Source organism: Salvia splendens, chromosome 18 (genome assembly GCF_004379255.2).
Source record: "Salvia splendens isolate huo1 chromosome 18, SspV2, whole genome shotgun sequence".
Taxonomy (NCBI): domain Eukaryota; kingdom Viridiplantae; phylum Streptophyta; class Magnoliopsida; order Lamiales; family Lamiaceae; genus Salvia; species Salvia splendens.
Genome location: NC_056049.1, coordinates 19,750,076 through 19,773,675, shown reverse-complemented (window position 1 = coordinate 19,773,675; position 23,600 = coordinate 19,750,076). Strand labels below are relative to the sequence as shown.

General features: G+C 35.2%; 1 protein-coding gene across 3 annotated transcripts; it reads left to right on the top strand.

Annotated features, from left to right (window-relative positions):
• Positions 1 to 475: 475 nt before the first annotated feature.
• LOC121776035 (mediator of RNA polymerase II transcription subunit 15a-like) lies at positions 476 to 13,336 on the top strand. Of its 3 annotated transcripts, none has more exons than XM_042173149.1 (11): positions 476 to 860; positions 3,521 to 3,632; positions 3,750 to 3,870; positions 4,975 to 6,396; positions 7,133 to 7,194; positions 7,365 to 7,439; positions 7,637 to 8,992; positions 9,115 to 9,456; positions 11,661 to 11,861; positions 11,941 to 12,029; positions 12,872 to 13,336. In XM_042173149.1, the coding sequence occupies exons 1-11, from the start codon at positions 709 to 711 to the stop codon at positions 13,131 to 13,133; spliced, it is 4,194 nt and encodes a 1,397-aa protein (XP_042029083.1). In that variant the 5' UTR covers positions 476 to 708; the 3' UTR covers positions 13,134 to 13,336. The 3 variants fall into 3 exon arrangements, with proteins under 3 accessions (XP_042029083.1, XP_042029082.1, XP_042029084.1); XM_042173148.1 differs by having other exon boundaries at positions 7,124 to 7,194; XM_042173150.1 differs by having other exon boundaries at positions 478 to 860; positions 7,124 to 7,194; positions 12,926 to 13,336.
• The last annotated feature ends 10,264 nt before the right edge of the window (positions 13,337 to 23,600 follow it).

Here is a 23,600-nt window from a genome sequence, read left to right as displayed (position 1 = left end):
AATACAAGTAAAATGGAAATTACAACGAAAATAGAAAATTACTGTACTAACTATAAGTCGAGTCGAGGAAAGCCCTCTTTCCGCAAGACAAATTACGCCCCGACTAGTGCTCACGGATTGACGTAGTGTCCCCAAAGATAAAACGACTTCGTCCTAGTGAGTAGAAGCACCTCAAACTCACTAGGCACCGGCAAACTTTCGGAGTTTCGAGAATTGAGGAGACTATGCTCCTAAATGGCTAAATGAGAGAACTAGTTTAGAGAGGAAATGGAAATGTTGTGATGTTGAAGTTATTTTAATTTCTCCTTCAACCTCCACACATATATATAGACTTAGGAAAGGATGAAGTGATAATCATCTTGAACTTTGCTTCCACAAAATGTGATCATTTTTTATTTTACAACTTAAGAGGTAGTTATTAAATTAATAACTAAGTGGTGATAACTCCTTAAGAAGCTTCTAAATTTGAAGAAGCTTCTAACTTTGATCAAATTGATAACTAAGTTGTTATCAAAATGATAATTCCTACACTAATCACATTGATTATTACTTGATCTACAATTATTGTATTTGGCCACAACTGTATTTCCTCCATTTCCATCGCCGGACTCTCTCTAAATCCTCAAAGGTCAAAATTGCAGTCAAAATTGCAATACCTACTTTCAATCGTCTTCTCTCGGCGGTGTTTGAATCACTCCGTAGCTGTAAATGGACGGCAACAATTGGCGGACAGCGCAAGGGCAAGTTCAGATGCCCGGTCAGGTAATCGGCGTCGAAGCAGTGACCTCCGGCGGTATGGAAGGCGGCGATTGGAGGACTCAGCTGCAGCAGGACTCCAGACAGAGGATTGTAAACAAGATGTAATTTTCCATTTTCCTTTGAATTACTAATTTTGGTGTTGACCGGGCTTTCTCGAGCTTGCCGATTTTGTTGGTTTATCTAGATTCTGTACCTGCTTCCGAGTTTCATTCCTCGTTTTTTTTTGTGTACGTTGGATTTAGTGGATGGGTTGGGGCTTGGGCGGTAGGGAAGAGGGTGAACCTGTTCTGGACTTAATAAGGAGCTTGTATGCTAGTTTATTAGTTGATGAAACCTTTGATTAGGCTTCTTGACGAAAGATAGCTCCAAGTCTCCATCGTTTTACTTTCTCTCTTAGCTGCTGCTTTAGTTTGAATCCGATCATCGGTAGGTCAACATTAATCTATATCAACTTAAAACAACATTTAGCCCTTCTTGGTATGATGGAACGGAATGTGATTCCTACTTCCATTCTATTCATTTGCTAGGTAATGAAAAGGCAAAAAATAATTGTCATTTTATTCCTATCTTCATTCCATTCCATCGTACCAAGAAGGGCCTTAGTACTCCCTCCGTCCCTCTGTAGTAGAGACGTTTCTTTTCGGCACGAGATTTAAGAAAGATTGTGTTAAGTGAATTAAGTAAATGGATAATAAAATAGGAAAGGAAAACTGTAGAGGGATGAAGAGAGAATAAAGTCGAAGAGAGTTAAGTAAGAGAGAAGAAAGGTGGATGCTTTTTACCAAAAAAGGAAATGACTCAGCTACAGTGGGACAATCCAAAAAGGAATACGACTCAGCTACAGAGAGAGAGGGAGGGAGTATTTCATTTTGACACTTATCAAGATGGAAAAAAAGACAAGCATGATTAGTATTTGTATTGCACTTGCAATGCCCGTAACACTTTCAAGTAACATAATGTTACTCATCATTCCTCCCTCTTGCCAACTGTACGTATCTGTTTATCATGTATATTTTCTATATAGGATTTCCTTCTCATTATGTTCTTTCGAAGGACGGATTAGATTAGGTATCTTTATTGTACTCCCTCCGTCCCAAGGAAGATGATCCCTTCCTTGGGTGGCATGGGATTTTGTGCAACTTATTTTTGTGTTAAGTGGAGAAAATAAAGTAAGAGGGAGAATAAAGTAGATATAAATGCGGTTCTATTTTTAGTAATGGGTTATCTTGATTAGGAAAAACCAAAAAGGAAAGTGGGTTATCTTCAGTTGGACGTAGGGAGTAGTTAATAAGTTCAAAAGTTAATTTTTTCTCAGCTTTGTGAAGCCATTCATATACTAGCTTGGTTTCCACACCGAAAAATATACTACTTCAAAACCTTTTCTGTAAGAAGATATTGCAGAGCCTTTTAATTTAGTTGTTAGAAGTAAATCCCATGTTAATGGTCAGTCATTTCTTGTTTTTTTTTCAAAACCACTTTGTTGCAGTAACAACTGCTTCTAAGTTAATGTGAAGATGTCGCAAGAATGTTCAAGGATATTAAGAGATCTGAATGTTTTATAGCCTTCATAGAGTGTAGGACCTGCTGCTCTTCTAGTACTGTATGTTTTATAACCTTCAAGTTGATTTTGTGGTTTAGAACCACTAGGCAAGGATGTAAGTATCATGGGATTATGTAATCTTATATGGTGATAATATTGAGTACTGAATGTGAGTTAGTAGGCAGCTGAAGCTAGAATGTCTGGTGTGGTGGATTTCTTCATCTGGTCCCTGTTGTGTGCTCTCTTGCAATTTTTGTTGGGGAATATAGAATTAGGAAATCCTATTAGAATGACTTGGATAACTTAGAATCGTTTAGAACACTTTCAGATCAAGTATTTTGAGTGTATCAAAATCAATGATCGGATAATACTAAGTTCTTAGATAATTGTTACTCATTTCTGTCATGTATTTAACCAAAAAACCAACAGCCAAAGCAGTTACCACTAAACCGCCAAAGCAGTTAACTAATCAAACTGATCCAAAACAGTTACTAACTGTCTCAAACTGCCAAAACTGTTGCCACCAAAATCAGATTAGAATAGAAAAATTCAACTGAATCAACCGAATTAATTCCCAAGAATTAAAGTGCTAACACACTAAGAGTGCTAATACACTAAAATTCCAACAATTTTCCCTGCCAAACGTCCAAATTGGGAGGGATAGGAGAGGGGGCGTATAGAGGATTTGACATAGTCCACTTGTCATATAGGATAGGTAGTTTTGAAGTTTTTCTTTCATTCTTGGGAGGATGTAATGGTGATTGTGCATATATAAAATGCAAGTTGAAGTGGGATCTATATTAACGGGGTATGATGCAATGTTCAAGTGCAGATGAGATGAAGAAGTAGATGTCTTATTTAAAATTCTGGTACGGCATCGCAATTATGTAGAGTGTGTTTTTTCTAAATAAAATAGATAACTATTAACAAGCCCGAGGCGCTTTTGCTTTATATTTCGAGAATCGATTGATGAGATCAGTCTAGAGAAAACATCCCGTATCTGGTTGTAATGCATGGAGCCTATGCTTGAGAACATCTGAAAGTTGAGTAAATACCATTTGATATGGACTTATGCTGACCAATATTATTGTGAAGTTTACCTTCTTTAGTCGACATCATATTTTTTATACCCAAAGATCAGTAAAATATTTTCTACACAAAGCTTTCATTTCCAGCTCATGTCATCAATTTCAGACTAACGTTGTGATGCTCAATTACTAGAATGGAGACATTGAAAAGGCATCTTCCTTTCTCTGGACAAGAGGGACTGCAGGAACTCAAGAAAATAGCCGTCAGATTTGAGGAAAAAATATATACTGCGGCAACTAGCCAGGTATACATGGCACATGGTTTCCCTTTAGCCATTTGAAAGCCAATGTTGTACTTGACTGCTTGGTCTTCTCGTACTGAAAAATCTATAGTAACTTTGACCTATTTCATTTGTTTACAGTCAGATTATTTAAGAAAAATATCTCTGAAAATGTTGACAATGGAGACGAAATCTCAGAATCCTATGGCGAATTCTCTTCAGCCTAATGCTGCAAGTAATAGCAAAAATCCCCAAGATCCTGGTAATGAAACATCTGTTGCATATTCAATTTCCAATATATTTTTCATGTTTCTGCCTGATTTGTAATGTTAATCAATTGATATCAAATTTTCCTGAAAAATGGGAAGTATCGAGAAAATATATAGGCATGTTTAGATATTTCAGACATTGCTCAAAGTATTTCGTTTCCCTGGGAGAGCTAATCGTATCACCAATTGATTTACTTTTTTATGACTGTTTTATGTTATCCCTCTAATGTATATTGTGTAGTAAGCCAGTGACTGTGTGGATTGAAACTCACCCAGCTTATGACCATATTAGAGTTAAACATGTAATTTGCTCAAATTAGCAATGCATAGCTGGCTTGGCTCTATAGACTTATTAGTTCCTAATTTCCTATCCCTCTTAGTCTCTTCAAATATTAGCGTCTTTGAATGTCGAATTAGTACAAATAGTGGAATAAAGAATGAGGTTTAAATTGTAATTGTATTAAAAGGTCTTAAACACTCGCTTGGCATCTCACCTACATTCTTTCTATATTGTGCTTGACCCAAATACCTCTTTTCAGTTATCAGTCCTTAGAATTTCTTATACCTTAACAGATGAGTAGGAATAGTGTGTATAAGCATGCAATATATTTGAAACAATGTCCACATTCAGAGAGGCATGATGAACAAACTGATGACATAGATTTAGTGGGAAAAGTTAAAGTCATTCATTTTGGTCTATTATTGGTGCATTTAGAATTGTGTAGATTGCTTAACTAGTACTATATCTTAATACTAAAGCACTTAACCAGGCTGATATTGTTTGATAGTTGAGTACTGTCCGACATCCATCATGAACTACATCCCCGTGCAGTCTTAGGTTCAGGCTACATCCCACTGTAGTCTTAGGTTCATTCCTGTTTATAGATGGCCGTTTTCAGCTGTCCTGGTACATCTGCTTCTTGTAGATGCCTATACTCTGAATTTACATTTGATATAGCTTTCTGTACTTACTCGGTCTAGTTGCTATAGCTTCTTTCTTGGAGATTGACGATTTTTTCCCATAAACAAACATTGTATTCATTGACTTGACTTGATTCCTAGCTCTAAATAGTTAATATGCTTGTCCTCTTTGGCAGTTGCGCAAAGCATGCAGTCCCAAATGCAAAATCAGGTTCAGCAATTACCAATCCCAATGGTCTCCAATCAATCTCGGCAACAGATTTTATCCCAAAATATCCAGAATAACATCCCATCAACTGGAGTGTCGAACTCTGCTGGTTTGACTCCCTCAATGCACCCTGTTGGTGGCATGTCCCAGGGTACCATGCCCAATGTTTCTGTTCAGAATCCTAACATGCAAAACATGTCTAATGTTTCTGTCCAGAATCCTAACATGCAAAACATGTCTAATGTAACTCCCAATGCGGTAGTGAATTCAATGGGGCAAGGTGTGCCTGCTAATATGTATGCAAACTCTCAGAGACAAATTCCAGGTAGGCAGCAGCAGGTCGTTTCTCAGGATGCTCAACAGCAGTCTCAGAATTCACAGCAATATCTTTACAATCAGCAGCTACAACAACAATTTTTGAAGCAAAAATATGGGCAGGGAGGTGTGCAGCAGTCTATGATTCAATCTCAGATGCAGCTACAGCAGCAACAGCAGAACCAAAACCAATTGCAGCCGAATCAGCTCATGTCCTCTCAGCCGGCAGTTATGCAATCTTCTTTGAGGCAAGCATCAGCTTCGTCAACACTTCAAAATCAACAGACAACTCTTCAGCAATCAACTCAATCTATGCTTCAACAGCAACCACAACCAATCCCCAGGCAACAGCAGCAACAACAACCTGCCGTCATGCATCAGCAGCAAAGTTCTATGTCTCAGCACCCAATGGTGTCCAGTCAGCCGCAGCTTAGTGCGCAGCAGCCAAGTACTGCAAACATACAACAAAATCAGATGATTGCCCAACAGAATAACATGCTCGACACACAGCATCAACATCAGCAACAGCAGCAGCAAAGGATCATGGCTCAGCAGAACAACATCTCCAACATGCAGCAGCATCAGTCAATCAATCAACAAAATAACCTTCCAAACATGCATCAACAGCAGTCAACTGGTCAGCAGAATAACCTCCCAAATATGCATCAGCAACAAACAGGTGGTCAAACAAATATTTCGGGTTTCCAACAGCAGCAAATGGGTGGAATTCAACATGGTAATTCCAGCTTACAATCAAATCAGCAATCTGTTCATATGCTACAGCAATCCAAGGTTGCAGTTCAGCAGCAAATGCAGCAGAATATGACAAACATGTTGCCTAACCAAACTCAACAATCCCAGTCACAGCCAATGCAGCAGCAGTTGATGTCACAGATCCAATCACAGCCAGGGCAGCTGCAACAACAAATGGGTTTGCAACAACAGTCAAATACATTACCAAGAGACATGCAACAAAGAATTCAATCATCTGGTCCCATGCTTCAACAGCAAACCACAATCGATCAGCAGAAACAGTTGTTGCAATCTTCAAGAGTTATGCCAGAGGTGCCATTGAGTAAGTTTTCACTAGATATTTCAGTTTTTCCCCTTTTCCACTTCGGTCCTATATTCTAAGTATGTAATGATGCCATGTTCACTTATACGTTGATTCTATCATGGTATTTTACTGAAAATCTTTTTTATAGAAATATATCTATGGTGGTTGCTCTTAATTATACATTTCCAAAGTCATCTCTCATTCTAGCTTTGTTAAGTAATTGAGTTATGGACTACTCTTACCTTATACGTCTGATCTAAACTTTGTGAGCATTTGTGAAGTCTCTAAAAGCATCTTGACTATTAGACAGACTGTGTCCGGCCATCTCTCAACAACCTGTTACTCGATTAATGGTTTATCAATCTTTTAAAGATATCTATTGTATAACATATATGCAAAAATCACAATATTATCTTTAAGAAACAAAAGTTTTAGCCTTAGATTGTATGGTATATGCTTAAAATATAGCTGTTCACTTGAAAAGATGATCAAACCGTTTGCAGCTCTTCCTTGCCGCTGCTGCAATAAATTAATTCTGCATTATAGGCATACATTCATTCCTAGGAATTGATATGGATTCAGTGTATGCTGCAAGGCAAACATTGAATGCGAGCTATATATTGTTGTTGGGATAATAAGATTGTTCTTTCTCTTGTCATCATAAATTCCGTTGCATGTGCTATTGCTTCGATCTATTTGTAAGAGTTGGTGTACTTTTCACCTAGCTAACCCACAATAACTGTAGCATCTTTAGATTCCTCCTCACAGACTGGGAATGCAACTGGAGGGGATTGGCAAGAGGAAATTTATCAAAAGGTATTGTTCGATGTATCTTTCCTTTCTCAGTCGAGAAGAATTTTTAGGTGGTTAATTGCATGGATTCTCTACTAATTTCCTTATATAAACTGCTGTGCTTTACCTTATGGGTCTACGTGATTTTATGTGTTAAAAATTTGGTTTACATTATAAGCTGTTCTTTGTTGCAGATTAAATCCATGCATGAGATGTATTACCCTGAACTGAATGAGATGTACCAGCGAATGGCTGCCAAGCTGCAACAGGTAGTTACCTTAAATAGGACTTAGCTGAATGGTGAAAAGCAAGGCAGTCAAGTTACTTAGTTTTCTTACAACAGTAATGTGGTTTCCGTGATGAAAGCTAAATTTCAAAATTGCACCACTCTCGTTATCCTTACCCAAATAGCATCTTTTCTTGATTTTTGATTCTCTCCAATGGATATGTCTTAACTCTGTTGCAGCATGATTCTCATCCTCAACAGCCAAAGAACGAGCAACTTGAAAAACTAAGATTTCTTAAGCTTATGTTGGAACGGCTAATTATGTTTCTGCGGACAAATAAGAATGACATTCAGCCCAGTCACAAGGAGAAGATTGTGGGAGTTGAAAAGCAGATTGTGAATATTCTCAACTCAAATAGACCTAGAAAGCATGTTCCTGCAATGCAAGGGCAGCTCACCCAGCCTCACATGCCTGCCTTGCAACAGCCGCAGCAACAACAGCCTCAAATGCTCTCGAATGATGGTCAAATGAATTCTCAGATGCAAACAATGAATATACAGGGTACTGTAATGCCCACACAGCAGAATAATTTTACCAGTTTGCAGCATAATACCTTATCCTCCAGCTCCGGTGTTTCGAATTCTCGTCAGAGTATACTGGATGGACTGCAGCCTAGTTCAAATACTGATCCTGGGCAGGGAAATTCACTTAACCAAATGCAGCAGCAAGGAGCTATGAACCCTATACAACAAAATTCGGTGGGTGGCTCTCAGCAGATGGCTAGCTCTATATCTTCACAAAATGGGCTGACATCGCTCCAGTCAAATGTTTCCTTGCAATCAAATTCAAATATTCTTCAACCACAGCAAATAAAACAGGAGCAGCCAATATTTTCGACCCAGCAACTAAAGCATTACCAGCAAAGGCAGATGCAGCAACAATATTTGCAAAGACAACAATTAATCCAGCAGCAGCAGCAGCAAACTTCTCAGCAGCAATCGGGACAGCTGCCTGGACAGCAAATGATGCAACTTAATCAAATGAATGACACAAATGATATAAAGATGAGACACCAGATGGGTGCAAAATCTGGAGTTCTTCAACAGCCTAACTCTTCTGGCCAACGAACTTCATTTCATCACCAACAAATGAAGTCTGGAACGCCTTTCTCCATGTCTTCACAGAATGCTCTTCAGGCAGCATCCCCACCGATTGGTCATCATTCTTCTCCACAAATTGACCAGCAAAATATTCTGACTTCACATAACAAGGCTGGAACTCCCTTGCAATCTGCAAACTCACCATTTGTTGCCCCATCTCCTTCAACTTCCATGGCTCCATCACCAATGCCAGGGGACTCAGAGAAAATGAATTCTGGTATGTCATCAATCTCAAATGCTGTAAATGGCATGCATCATCCAACCACTACAGTGTCAATGCCAAACCAGTCCCTTGCTATCGGAACTCCAGGGATATCAGCGTCGCCTTTACTTGCAGAATTCCACAGTCCTGATGTGACTCATGGTGTTGTGCCAACCATTGTTTCTGGAAATTCTAATGTAGTTGAACAGCCAGTTGAACGGCTAATAAAAGTGGTATGTAGGACCTTGTGTCCTGGTAAATGGCAAACCAATTCAAAACCTCACATTCTTTAAGGGTTTTAAAACCTCATTATTGCATCTTATCTGGTTATACTCTTTTTGACCTTTTTTGACAGGTGAAGTCCATCTCTCCGAAAGCTTTAAGTGCCTCTGTTAGTGACATTAGCTCTGTAGTCAGTATGGTCGACAGAATTGCGGGATCTGCTCCGGGTAATGGATCACGTGCTGCTGTAGGTGAAGATTTGGTTGCTATGACTAAATGCCGCTTGCAGGCCAGAAATTTCTTCACTCAAGATGGACCTAGTGGTACCAAGAAAATGAGACGTTATACTAGTGCAATGCCATGTAATGTTGTTTCATCTAGTGGGAGTGTCAATGATAGCATCAGGTATTTAAATGGTAATGAATCTGATGGAGAATCCACTGGAGCATCGAAAGCCAAAAGCCCTAAAATTGAGGTATGTTACACGCTTAACTCTCTTCTCTGCTCCTTCACTGAAGTTAGTGACATACTGTTGCGCATAAGTTTTACTTAGTATTATGTTGACCCATGTAACAAATTAGCCAGTAGGCCTAGTACATGGAAAACAAATACTCCCTCTGTCCCATTAGAAATGAAACGTTTTCATTTTCGGGTTGTCCCAATAAAAATGAAACGTTTCCTAAAATCGAAACAACACTATCTCTACTTTTTCTTCTCTCTTACTTTACTCTCTCTTCATTAACTCACAAAACAACACTGCATAAAATGCCGTGCCGGAAACCAAATGTTGCATATTTAATGGGACGGAGGGAGTATGAATTATGAGGCCAATGTTTTAGCATCAATATGACTGGTGCCAAAAATATGATTAAGCAGTGTAGTAAATCAGCACTGGTCTCTAACCTTCCTTCTTCTGCCACCTTGATAAGCATATAAGCTAGAGAGCCTTAACTTAATCAAAACCATGGGCAAAGGTAAAGGGTTGACTCCCACTTATATATCATTGCACTCTTTCATGTGTTACTGATGTGGGATTCGTATTTGTAGAACAGTAAAATATAGATATAAGCGGAAAAGTAAATAGACATAGTAGAGAAAATAGTAGTGTATTTGGTGTATTTTATTACTCAACATAGGCCACATATATATAGTAGAAGAAACTAAGCTAGGCTATGTCATATCACCGATGTGGGACATAGTACTAATATTCTTAACACTCCCCCTCAAGCTGGAACATCTATGTGTCCAGCTTGGTACAAAGTTCTCAAAAATATTTTTCCTCAAACATCGGCAGCAATAGTAGTAGCCGAAACTATAGGGCAATAGTAGTAGTAGTTGCAGCTGCTGCATAAGTAGAGCTGCAAGGCAGAGTAGTAGTAGCTGTAGCAGAGTAGCAACTATAAGGCATTAGTAGCAGAAGTAGCAGATGCAGAGCAGTAGTAGCAACTGTAGCAGAGTAGCAGATGCATGGTAGTTAGTATCAGCTGTTGCAGAGTAGCAGTTGTAGGGCAGTTGTTGCAACTGTAGCAGAAGCTGTAGGGCAGTTGTTGCAACTGTAGCAGAAGTAGCAGATGCAGGGCAGTGACAGTTGTAGCAGAGTAGCAACTGTAGAGCAGTAGTAGATGCAGCGTAGTAGTGACAGTTGTAGCAGAGTAGCAACTGTAGCAAGAGGACAACTGTAGGAGGAGTAGAATAATAACAGCACAAGAGCGCAGGTAGATAAAAAGCAAGCAAGAGCGCAGACAGATAATAGCGCAGCGCAACGGAGCAGGAGTAGAACATCAGGCAAATAAGCAGCAAGCAAATAATAGCGCAGAGTGCAGCAACGTCAGAAACCCTAGTTTGGGCAGAGTAGCGGAGTAGAGCATAACAGAGCCGTAATTTCGGGAAGAGTGGTATAGCAGAACCATAATTTTTGGAAACCCTAATTTTCTAGAGACGGATTCGAATCCGCTCTTATACCATGTAGAACATTAAAATATAGATATAAGCGGAAAAGTAAATAGACATTAGAGAAAGTAGTAGTGTATTTGGTGTATTTTATTAATCAACATAGGCCACATATATATAGTAGAAGAAACTAAGCTAGGCTATGTCATATCACCGATGTGGGACAGAATACTAATATTCTTAACAGTATCCATCCCCCTTTCAAACCGGACGTCCATGGATGGCACACACCAGATGGAAACCCAAATACAAAGCCCACCATCCATTTGATAGCCCTTTGGCCACATCTTTGGGGGAACCCTTTGGTCACACCTTTTGGTAGCCCCTTCCCATAGGACGTCTGGACCTACGTGATGAGCACATAAGCTAGGGAGCCCTAATAAATCCCAAAACCATTGTCAAATTTAGGGTTGGCTCCCACTTATATGTCACGCTTTCATGTGGAACTGATGTGGGATATGTATCACCGTTTCCAGAAAATGAAAAATGGTTTCTTGGGAATGTCGAAGGATTAGAAATGTAGAAAAAAAGGAAAGTTCCTTGGTTTCTTTAGAAATAGATTGTTCACTACGCCTATAGCATGATTTATTTAGAAATAGAATTTCACTAGGCTTATATCATTCCTTTAAATTATTTTTTAATCAAATCTACTATGTTGGACTTATACTTGATTACTTAACAGGTTGCCTTTGTATTATTAACTTTCAAGATGATTTTTCAATATTGCAGGCTAACCATGCACTTGAAGAAGAGTTGCGAGACATAAATCAAAGACTTATAGACACTGTCGTCTATATCAGTGAAGATGATGTTGATCCAACAGCAGTTGCTGCTGCTTCTGAGGGTGGAGAAGGAACTATTGTGAAGTGCTCTTTCAGCGCTGTGGCTCTTAGCCCAAATCTGAAGTCACAATATGCTTCTGCCCAAATGGTGAGATTTTGACTACTTTAGCCTCATCGCCTTTCTCCAAATTTTACACACTTATTGTTTGCATTTTACCAAAGTGCAGTCTCCAATTCAACCTCTAAGATTGCTGGTTCCAAACAATTATCCAAATTGCTCTCCTATACTTCTGGACAAGTTTCCAGCTGAAATCAGGTGAGTTACACAGATTCAACATTCTTTTTTCTGCCCGCCATTGTCTTGTTTCTTTATTACCATAATACTATGAGTTTTTGTTCAAATTATTCCAATAGTGGTATATAAGGATGATAATCGAGAAATTCTGTTTTTAAACTTGTCATGGTAGTCCTTTAACTCTCCACATCCTCCTAACTATGCTGGTTTCTGACATTCCATGCCTGCAATTTTGTTCATTTTTTCCAGTTTCTTAAGCCACCTTGAACCTGTAACTGGATTTGGAAGTCAGAATTATTTTATATTTGTATTAATTTGTGAGTTAGATCTTAAGGAGAAACAACTAAAGGAAACTTATATAGTTATATTGGTCCTGAAAGTTCGAGTGATGCATGTAAACCCAGAGTGTTTTCTGTTTGTCAGATAACAAGCGTATGTTCTATTGCTTTCATTCTTATTATTCGACTTCCTAAGGAAAAGGTTACCTTTGTGAAGTATATACACTCTTTTCTTATGTGTATTTTCTATGCAGCCTAATTTATAAGGATAAATATATATCATGGTGCATAGTAGCGTAAGATGACTGAGTATTGAATAGCCTACGACCCCACAACCTACTATGGGTCAGATTCATTCCAATTTTCTCAGCTATAAAAGTTAGTACAGTACAAAATTGGAGATGTTTCTTCATGAAGCAAAAAACTTATTTTTAATAACCCTGGGGGTTAGAATTAGATTATAGTGAAATGTAAAATGGTTATTGAACTGAAGAGAAATACCAAAAATAAGATATGACTGCATCAAGAAATTTATTTAAGGTTTTGGGTTTTTCACATCAGCCTTGGACCACCTTATTTGTTTAGGCTTCTCACTGTGAAAATGGGCACATTAAAAACCTTCTCTCGCTTCATCCACAGTAAGGAATATGAAGATCTCTCCATAAAGGCCAAATCAAGATTTAGCATTTCTCTGCGCAGTCTTGCACAGCCAATGTCACTTGAGGAGATAGCCAGAACTTGGGATAATTGTGCTCGCGCTGTTATTTCTGAATACGCCCAGCAAAGTGGCGGTGGGACCTTCAGCTCAAAATACGGAACATGGGAGAACTGCCTCAGTGCAGCCTGAATGAGTGAAACATTGAGCTTGACAAATAAGAGACTTGCTATGTCAAATGTAACTTCTGCAAACTCTTGAGATGTGGGTTTGCAAGCTTCTGTAAAGAGATTGTCGAAAATCGTGTGTCACAAATTATGTATGAGAAGTTGTGTATTTTATGCGATGTATATTAATGTCTTAATCTATCTTAGCTATAAATGATTTTAATGGGAGTTTTGGTGTGTGACTATGTGCACATGAAGAGTGGTGGTGAATATGCAAAATGTCTGACCCTGTGTACTTATTTGGGGTGATGCTGTTGCAACTTATACAAAATTTGAAAGTTTTATTACTGTTAGTATATAGTAGAGTAAAAAGTCAATTTTTGTTGCGAATGAAATATATATCATGGTGCATAGTAGCGTAAGATGACTTAGTATTGAATAGCCTACGACCACACAACCTATTATGGGTCAGATTCGGTTTGATTACTGTTAGTATATAGTTGACTAAACACAGGTCAATAACAAATGAAATCCTTGTAGGAGCGGTTATTTTTTACGGTTCCGTCAAAAAACTAACGGTCGTGTCACTGTGCAATTTGCATTGACTGTTAGTTTTTTTACGTAACCGTTAAAAAAGGACTACTTCGGCGACAATTTCATTTGTCGTGGACCTGTTTTTTCAAAAAGTGAATATTTTGAATCAAATTCGTATTTTGATCATATATTTAAGACTAAAATTAACCATTACTCTATATAGGATCATAAATATTTGATAAAATTAACCATTGCTCTATATAGGATCATAAATATTTGATAAAAAAATCATGGACATTAGACAATATTGTCGGTTTAATAGCAGAAATCACCATCATTACAAACAAAAACGTTAAAAATTTTGAAGTAAATAATTTTTTATAAAAAAAATTGTAATTCAAACAACAATTTGTGTAAAAAGAACTACGAAGACAGATTTATATAGAGAAGAAACTAATAATAAGTTTAGAAATTTTGGGAATAAATCCATTGATTAAATGTTTATTTTAATAATATACCTAAATTTCAAATTAAAATATGTAATTCTTTATAAATATTTGACATTTTTAATAACCACAAAATTATTACTACCCGGACTTTTCTTTTATAATCCGTCTCAAACTAGTTGCACTATTTATATTTAACTAAGATATTAGAGTTAATTAAGTGTTCTCTTATTACATTTGAAATCCTAATTTAATTTCACTAATTACTTGATCCTTAAGTTACATACCCAAAAAGAAAACTGCAAGTAGCATGAGATGGATGGAGTATGATTAAGGGTTTAGAGAAGAAGAGAGAGTTTATTGGTATATAGTAGTTTGACCAATGGTAAAAGAAATACAAAACGAAAGTCATAGTTTAATTTATGATTCGACAACGATGACTAATAAGAGTATCTCCAACCATTACACTAAACTCAAATCCAAAAGAATATTCCCGACTCTCTTACTTTTTATACTTTTCAATCATACATACATATTTTATCTAAATTACACACTAACTCCATGATACTTTGTCAATAACTTAACTTAACTTAAATTAAGTAATATAATACTTTTATTAATTAATATAATTATATATGAATTCTATTAAATAAAATTTTTTACAAATTTAGAAAATTTAAATACAATAAAAATACTAAAAAAATATTATAACGTACACATAAAATAACTAAAATTCAAAATTAAATTCAATTTAAAGATACCTCAAGTATATAAAATAGGTACTGTTTTAATTATTAATGTTTAACTTATTTATTATATTTGATAGCATATTTAGTTTAATATTAGGCATTAGGTAAAATATTAATTTAAATTAAAGATTTTATCAACTTTTAAACTAAAATAAACCAATCCTTAACACTCCCTTGCAAATTAAAAGCTACCAAATTGTGTAGTAATTTATTAAAGCATAACTAATCAATATTAATAGGCATAACTAATTAATATTATACTACGTATTTTTTAATTTAGAAAAAAGTGTAGTATTTTTAACTAATTAATGAAACGTGTATTATACTAATATGAGCCAACCACATTAATTAATTACTAACCAAATATTAACAGAATTAAATTAGGTTATTTTTATGTGTTCTTCTCCTATCCGCCTACGCTTCTTATATGTTTTCTATCTCTGTATATTTTTACTTCTCTTCCTTCCCTCTTACTTCCATTTTCTTATTTTAATAAATATAAAATAATTTGAACTTGAATGTAATAAATTTTGATATAATTTTAATGTAAACTTAAAGATATGTATATTTTCTACCAAAATCTATAATAGGATTGGTTTTGCAGTACCATGAATGTATTTTTCTACTACATTTTATGTTTTACAATAGCGTTAAAAATGGTCTAAATGTGAGATGTGGTTTTACTCATGATCCGACAGTGGACATGACATGTGAGGGAGATACATATAACTGTAGAACTCATACTAAAATTATACTACTCTTTCCGTCCCGGCTATGATGATACATTTCTTAATCAGCACGTGATTTTAAAAGTTGTTGGTTATCGTGTTTAATTGAAGAGATAAAATGTGAGTATAAGTATTAAATAGAGAGAGAAAAAGAATTGAATATTTAATTAGATCGAGAAAAAATGGTTGGGTGAATTAATTAAAGAGTGAAAGTTTTGAAGTTAAAAAAAGAAAGCGTGAACGGACGGAGTAGTAGTAATAAAATTATTACGGAGTACTATAAAAAATTAAAAATACCTCCATATATTTTTTAAAGTTGTTGGGGCCCGGGTCCACTCTCCCTCCGTCGTCCATGCACATATAAAATCATTGCAATATATTATAAAAAAAAGCTAATAACATTGGAAATAAATCATATTCAGATATGAATCAAGAGATATTTGGAAACAAATCGATTGAACATTCTCATCTATCTGTAAAATTGAAAAAAAAAAGAGATCAAATTCTCACTTTCAAGAACAACATTGACGTAACGTTTGCAGCAGTAGCTGCAACAAGATCGATTCTCTAGTAGGAGTAATACATCCACGTTGAAGGAAATACTTACTATCTCGAATCTCAATCATTAATGGCGATCAATCGATCGAGCGGCGGAGCATGAGGCTGCGGCCGATTCAGCCTGCCATTCCGGGGAGGTAGATCGTGTAATCTCTCTCTCGAATTGAATTGTTTCTCTGTCTATGCCTGGCTAGAATAAATAGTCTAATCCATGCCACCGCCTCTAATTGGGGATTGCATCACTGAGCATGCTACCGCTTGTGCCCAATGTCGCAATTTCGTTTTCACTTGTTGGGTGATCAGGTGTACTAGAGTGGTGGTGGTGGCGGCGGCCGGGAGGTGGGTGGGGAACCGCCTCGGGGCCGCCGTAGAGGTGGTGGTTTATGCGAAGAAGAAGTAGTAAATTCTTCTTAGTAATTTGATGGAGGCGATGGGGAAAGGAGGAGCAGAAGTAGTAGTTTGAAGAGAAGAGGTGAGAGGGGAAGTCCTTTGATTCCGGGATATTAAACCCTTTATTTCTAACTGTCTCACATATCTTTTTAAATAAATAAATTATTTATTCAATACTATACAGTATGATTTTTATTCAACAAACACCATATGTATTTTAATTCAATCCCATGCTGAAAGTGAAAAATGTACAACTTTAAAAGGGGTTTATTTATCTTAATGTTGATTATTATCATTTGATTTTTGCCCGCCAATTCGTTCCCCACATGCATCACCGCAGCTCCTCGTTATTTTAGGCTGCGTCAGTGGCAGCTGCATTCCACCAAAACCAATTAAACTACCAGCAGCTTTGCTTGCGCCATCGGAAGATATATATGGTTGGCTAAATAAATTTATAAAACCTTTTTGAGGACCATAGGAACTGGTTTTGCATTGTACACCATGGCCTTCCTCAACTCCCTTGATAGCTGCTGCTTCTTCCTACAATCAGTGGCGGATCCAGGAATTTATATTCGGGGTGCGAGTCATATGATAAATCATTATATCACATATCAAAAATAAAAACTAATACTAAAAGCAATATATTTTGAAATATACAAATTTTAGAGTCATACATTTCAAAATACAAAAATAAACTACATTATATCTATTTATTTTTCGACAAGTCTTCATTTCTTCAAAACGAGCCCTCCTAATTGTATCTCGCTCATTTGGAGGATATTTCATTATATCGGTTCTTCTAATAGGATCATGATGAAGTTTTTCGATATCATAAATCAATTCTTCCTTATGTAATGGCACACTAGCATCTGAAGGAGATACAATACCAATTGAATTTGAAGCCGGAGAGCTTGAAGGTGGAGAGCTTGAAGGTGGAGAGCTTGAAAGTGGAGTGCTTGAAGCCGGAGAGCTTGAAGGTAGATTTTGAGATGAGTGGATGAAATTAATGTAAGTTTTGTGTCTCACATATGTGACATGTGATAGAATCTTAAATAGAATTGGGTTTTAGTATAATACATTTATTTTGTATAAGACATATTTTACCCTAATTAATTGACTATCAATTAATTAAATAATCATATTATATTTCTCCAATTATAAGGAATGAATTGGATTTATATTAGGGGTGTGCATTCGGGTTTCAGTTCGGTTTTTCGCCCTAACCGAACCGAACCCGAAAAACCGAATTTCGCCTAAAACTAAAACCAAACCGAAACCGAAAACCGAACTTAAAAATCTGAACTAAACCAAAAAACCGAAATTATATAACAAACCGAAAAATTGAAAAACCTTAAACCGAAAACCGAATTAAAAAACCGAAAATCTGGAGAGAAAGAAAACAGTACAGAAACTTAGAAATTTTCAACCTACAAAACATAACATGATAAAAATGATAATATCCCTAATCCATCAAAGGCATCAACCAACAAATACAAATATGCAATCAACATTCCACAATAAAAAACATCAACCAAAATGTCTTCAATAGTTTCAATTAAATAATAGTAACATATATATAATAAAATAAATAATTAATTAAATTCGGTTATTCGGTTATTCGGTTTTTTTCATAAACGTGAGTTTCCAATTAGGGCTTTTACTTTTAGCTATAATTAAATAATAGTAACATATATATAATAAAATAAATAATTAAATAAATTCAGTTATTCGGTTTTTTCTTCGCCCGAACCGAAATACCGAAATTTTTTTATTTTCAGAACCGAACCGAACCGAAAAACCGAAATAATCGAACCGAATTTCAAAATTTCGGTTTGGTTCGGTTCGGATATTCGGTTTCCGGTTTTTTTGCTCACCCCTACTTTATATATATATATATATATATATATATATATATATATATAGATAGATTGATTAATTGCATAGTCTTTATGCAATAAATATTTCATTATTTGGCTATTAAGGAGATAAACTTTCGTACATATTATTACGATTTGATTAGAATTGATTGTGATCGATTAGTATTATCAATTGATGGAAGATTATATTCTTGGTCAATAAGAAACGTCTATATTAATTATTTTAATAGCCACTTTGATGGAAAGTGCATTAATGTTTGATAATTAGGGTTTATCCTCTCTCTGCCTATAAATATAAGTGTGGTGATCCCATCAAATCACACACATTACAGAGAACACATAAACGAGGGAAATAGAGATAAACAAACGAGAACACATAAACGAGAGAAAGAGAGATAAACAAATCCTTGGAGTTGGAGCTGCGCCTCTACATCAAAGATAGTTCAAGGAAATCGCCTCCTCCTTCCCCAAATCGCTTCCGCCATGGATCGTCAAGGTACATTTCGATCCTATTATGTTTATGGTTTTACGTGAAATACATATTGTTCGAAGATCTTGCTTTAATTATATTCAATTATGTTTTTCTTGAATATATGATGATAAATAATGTCCTACAATTAAAGCTCACGAATTTCAATAAATAATATACAAAATATCAATAAAGGGGTAAGATCACTATTTTGTTATTACTATATGATAATTTTTGTGGTTTTTTATATCAACAAAATGACATGAATATTTCAATACAAGTACATAAGAGTATTAACACAATTTTGTTAATATTTTACATGCATTATAGTGAAATTTTTTAATGTATTTATTGATAAAAAAATCTGGTAGGTAGGCTATATTGATCATAACCCTACAAGAAGGAGAGGGTATATTCATGTATGTTTATGCACCTTTTTTCTAGCTTCAACTTCGAGCTTCTCTTTCTCCAACGCTTTGTGTTTTTCATCCAACTTCGCGTGATACTGGAAGTTGGTAGCCAGGCAATGGAGATTTAACATATGCCACTACCTAACTAGGAAATAATTAGAAGAAGATATATACCTCCTTGCGTTTCTCTAATTGTTCGTGACAAATTAATCTCGGAGTAAAGCGGTCCCATAAAATTTGTCACATTTTTTCATTTACATCGGTCCCATAAAATTTGTCACATTTAACATTTTACCACTTTTAGTGGTGGATCTCATATTTCACTTATTCATTTCAACTCATATTTTATTGTAAAACTAATATATAAAAATAGGACATATTTTTTATTAATCTTTTCAATTCACTTTCTATTATATTTTTTAAAACCCTTACCCGATTAAAATGTGATAAAATTTAAAGGACGGAGAAGGGAGTAATACACACAGTAGCATTTCTAAATAGTGGAGGCAACAAATATGACCATATTAATTTGGGGCAAAAGAAACGAACTTATTTGGACTCAATAGTTTTCTCTTTCTACAGTACTCCATTATAAATTTATAATAGCCGGTTGCGTATAAGACTTTTTTTAATCGTATCTCCTCTCAAAGTATAAGGATCACGATTTGTGTTATTGTGACAATATTAAATTTAATTAACCTTCCATGCACTAACAAGTCATACACTTTTGACGCAGTTTTACCGAATTTAATTAATCTCCCCAGACCCTAATCCCAACCATGGTTGGTTTAGTTTGCTGACCAAATAAGATTAAACATGTTTTATTTGCACTAAAGTACAAATTTTATCAAACACATAATAATAAATACAAATTAAATTACTGGAAATCACACGTAGCTTCTTGAATGTAGATACTTGTGTGGAGACCAAGGTAATCTTCATAATTTTTTATGACTTACTCCATCCATGTTAAAATATGCCAGATTACCAGAAAGATTATGAAGTTTGGTTAATTTATGGTCGATCTCATAATTATATTATAATTCTGATTATTTTTAATTGTGCAATTGATTCATATTTGTGGGGAAAATATATAGTAGTGCCGTATGATTTAAAAGCCAAAATATTTTAGCCTAATTAGTTCATTATATATTTTTATACTACTAAAATTAATAATTTTATAAGTGATATACAAATTTGTAAAAGTTACTTGGATTTTGCTCTCCACATCACACACAATTCCTCTAACTACCAAAAAAATGAGACAACTTATAAAAAAAGGTTAAAATTGTAATGTAATTAACTTTTTTTATATTACAAAATTAATTAGATTTCGTGATTTTTCCAATTATTTGTGGTTAAATTAATAAATACACGTGGAAGAACTCCTTATTAGGTCTTGATTGAGAACCAAATCATTAGAAGAGCAAATCTTGAAAGTCCGCACACCTCCCATCCCATGTGCGGCTACACGATATTCAATCAATTAATCTCCTTTGACTAATATAGTTTCTTTGAAAATCTAGTGCAATTATAGCATACTAATGTCACAATGTGTGGCCAACTTCAATCATTCATAATATATACGAAAATATGATACGAAGAAGAATATATCCAAAGCGATTTATTCTCACTTAGGTATCAATATGTACATTAAGCATATTACGAAATTACTCCATTCGTACATTCTTAATGCCAAAATCATGCACCCAATTTGGTATGGGACAAATAATACCCTAGTTACCATATTTGAGTTACTTATTCATCTTGATGTGAATGCATGTATATACTCCCTCCATTCCAATAGGAGTTAGGACACGGATTTTAAGAAAAGTGAAGAATAGTGAGTTGAAAAAATTAGTGAGTGAAATATGAGACCCATTTTTTTATATTGGTTTTATAGTAAAATGTGAGTCAAGTGCGTTAGTGAAATGCGAGACCTACTTACTATTTATGGTAAAAAGTGAAGTGTGATTGTTATTATGAGACGGATCGAAATGACAAAATGTGACTTTTATTGTGGGCACGGAGGGAGTATTTGTTAGCATTTCAGTTGATTCATTATATGTAATTTTTTGGTCTACTATTAATACCCAAAAGGAGGATAAAATAATCTTACTAATACCATCAAATAATTAAATCGAAAACTCTTGCATTTCTAATTTATGTATTTCCAATTAAATGGCTTGTATGAATGTCTTTTTAAGTGACATCCAACATCCAAATTTGTGATAAACGGTCTACTAGAGTAGTACTCGTATTTGGTTAACAGCCTTCTCGAAATTAAAATGAATAAACAATCAATTGATATAGATTGGAATTCACTTCCGCCCACATGCTTAAGCTAAGCACAATTAAGATTGGATTTCACACCCACTCACATGCTTAGTTAAGCATAATTCACAGTCACTCGCATGTTTTATTACAAAACCTACAACTTCAAGTAAATTGGAATCTTATCTTATCATTTAGACAAAACTGACTTCTTTATCATTATAAAATTTAAATTATTATCACTCTTCGTACATAAGTAGAATGGAAAAATATACAATTGATAAGACCTTTTCTATTTGGTCAGAGAAATTAAAATGTTATTAGGCTATTTGCAATAGGATAAATATGTCCTACGTAATCGGCAGTTTTATCAGCCTTTTTGTAAGCCAATCGCCGATGAAACTGCTGACGGAATAGAGGGAGTATCAATTATCATGACAAATTAACGAATGCAAACTTCAACGTTCATCCAAATTCCATATGATTGGTACTACAAAACAGAAATTTCTCAAAATTTGATTTAATTGAGAAAATCATTTACCACTACGGTACTCCTCCGTAGTATTAATTAGACATAAATGTCAAATCGAGTTTCGCGGGAGATAGGTTGGTTGCTAACCTACTTCCTTGCCTCCGTAGTAACACTAACAGGGACCGCGACTTGAAATTTATGATCCGTGCAGTGTTATGAGAGTTGAGAGAAATATAACTCGTCCCTTAAATTTTATCATATTTTGATAGGACACGGATAGTAAGAAATTTAATAAAAAGTCTTTTGAAAAAGTTAGTGAAAGGTGAGTCTTTTTCTTTAAATATTAGTTTTATAATAAAATATAAATAGTAATGATTTAGTGGAGTATGAAGCCCACTACTAAAATATTAAAAAGTAAAATGTGCAAATTTTGTTGGGCAAGCGGTAGTGAAAATATGTGAAAAATGTTTAGGGACGGAGGGAGTAATGTATATGAACACGAAAGAAAACTGATGTAGAGCTTAAATCATCTCCAATGGTACACTAAAACCTAAAATGAGTAGGTAATTAGCTCCAACGGTACTCCAAAATCAATCCCATTATTGGTTTTTGAGTAAAAAATACCTATTTTTTGGTCTTTTAGACCATCTTCAATGGTATACTAAGACATAAAATGAGATAGGTAATTAGCTTCAATAGTACTCCAAAACCAATCTCATTTTTTTGAGTAAAAAAATACCTATTTTTAGATTTACATTAAACCAAAAGGTCCAAAACCATAAGAGCATCAACCATAACGGACTAGCCGACGACGTAGCCACCGGCGTGCGGCTAGGGCGTTAGGCTAGAACGACGGACGAAAAACCAACGCCCTAGAGCGGCTAGCTGATTTTTTATTTATTTTTATTTTTTCTAAAATATCATATTCCCATTTCATTTTTTCTATGTATTTTTTTCTCTAATTCATTTCGTTGTTGTTATTTTTGGTGTTTTTTTTCTCAGGATGACTAGGGCGTCGGCTAGTCCTAGTGCTAGCCTATTATTGGGCTGTGGGAAGTCCTGATGATGTGGCAAGCTGTGGGAAAGCCTTGATGATGTTTTTGGCTAGTCCTAGTGCTACTTTTTCAAATTTTATGAGTAAAAGTTGCATAATATAGAGAATATTCTTTTAAATTTGAGTTTAGTGTAAATAGTCGGAATAAAATCATATTTAATGTGACCTTTACACAAAAATGGATTTGAGTTTCGTGGAAATGGTTGGAATGCTTTCAATAAATTTAAGTTTACTGTAAATAGTTACTAGTTGGAATGCTCTTTCGAAAGGATATGAGGAAGCATCTTCTTGTCAGTAACTTCATCATCCTGCGGTTCTATTGACATGGTACAAAACTAATTTTGATGCTGAATATATGTGCGACATTTCATCAAGTATTGGATATTGGATATATCAAGAGGTATAAAATTATGACCAATAATTATTATTTTTTCCTTTATGATTATAATTATCAACAATATAAAGTAATTTATGATTAAATATCCATTATCATTACAAATCATATATAATGTGCTCTGCGGGTGAAACATT

Coding starts and splice junctions, on each gene's coding strand:
- LOC121776035 (XM_042173148.1), top strand. CDS start 709: ATGGACGGCAACAATTGGCGGACAGCGCAAGGGCAAGTTCAGATGCCC. Junction 861..3,520: donor CAGAGGATTGTAAACAAGAT/GTAATTTTCCAT, acceptor CTCAATTACTAG/AATGGAGACATTGAAAAGGC. Junction 12,030..12,871: donor AAGTTTCCAGCTGAAATCAG/GTGAGTTACACA, acceptor TTATTTGTTTAG/GCTTCTCACTGTGAAAATGG.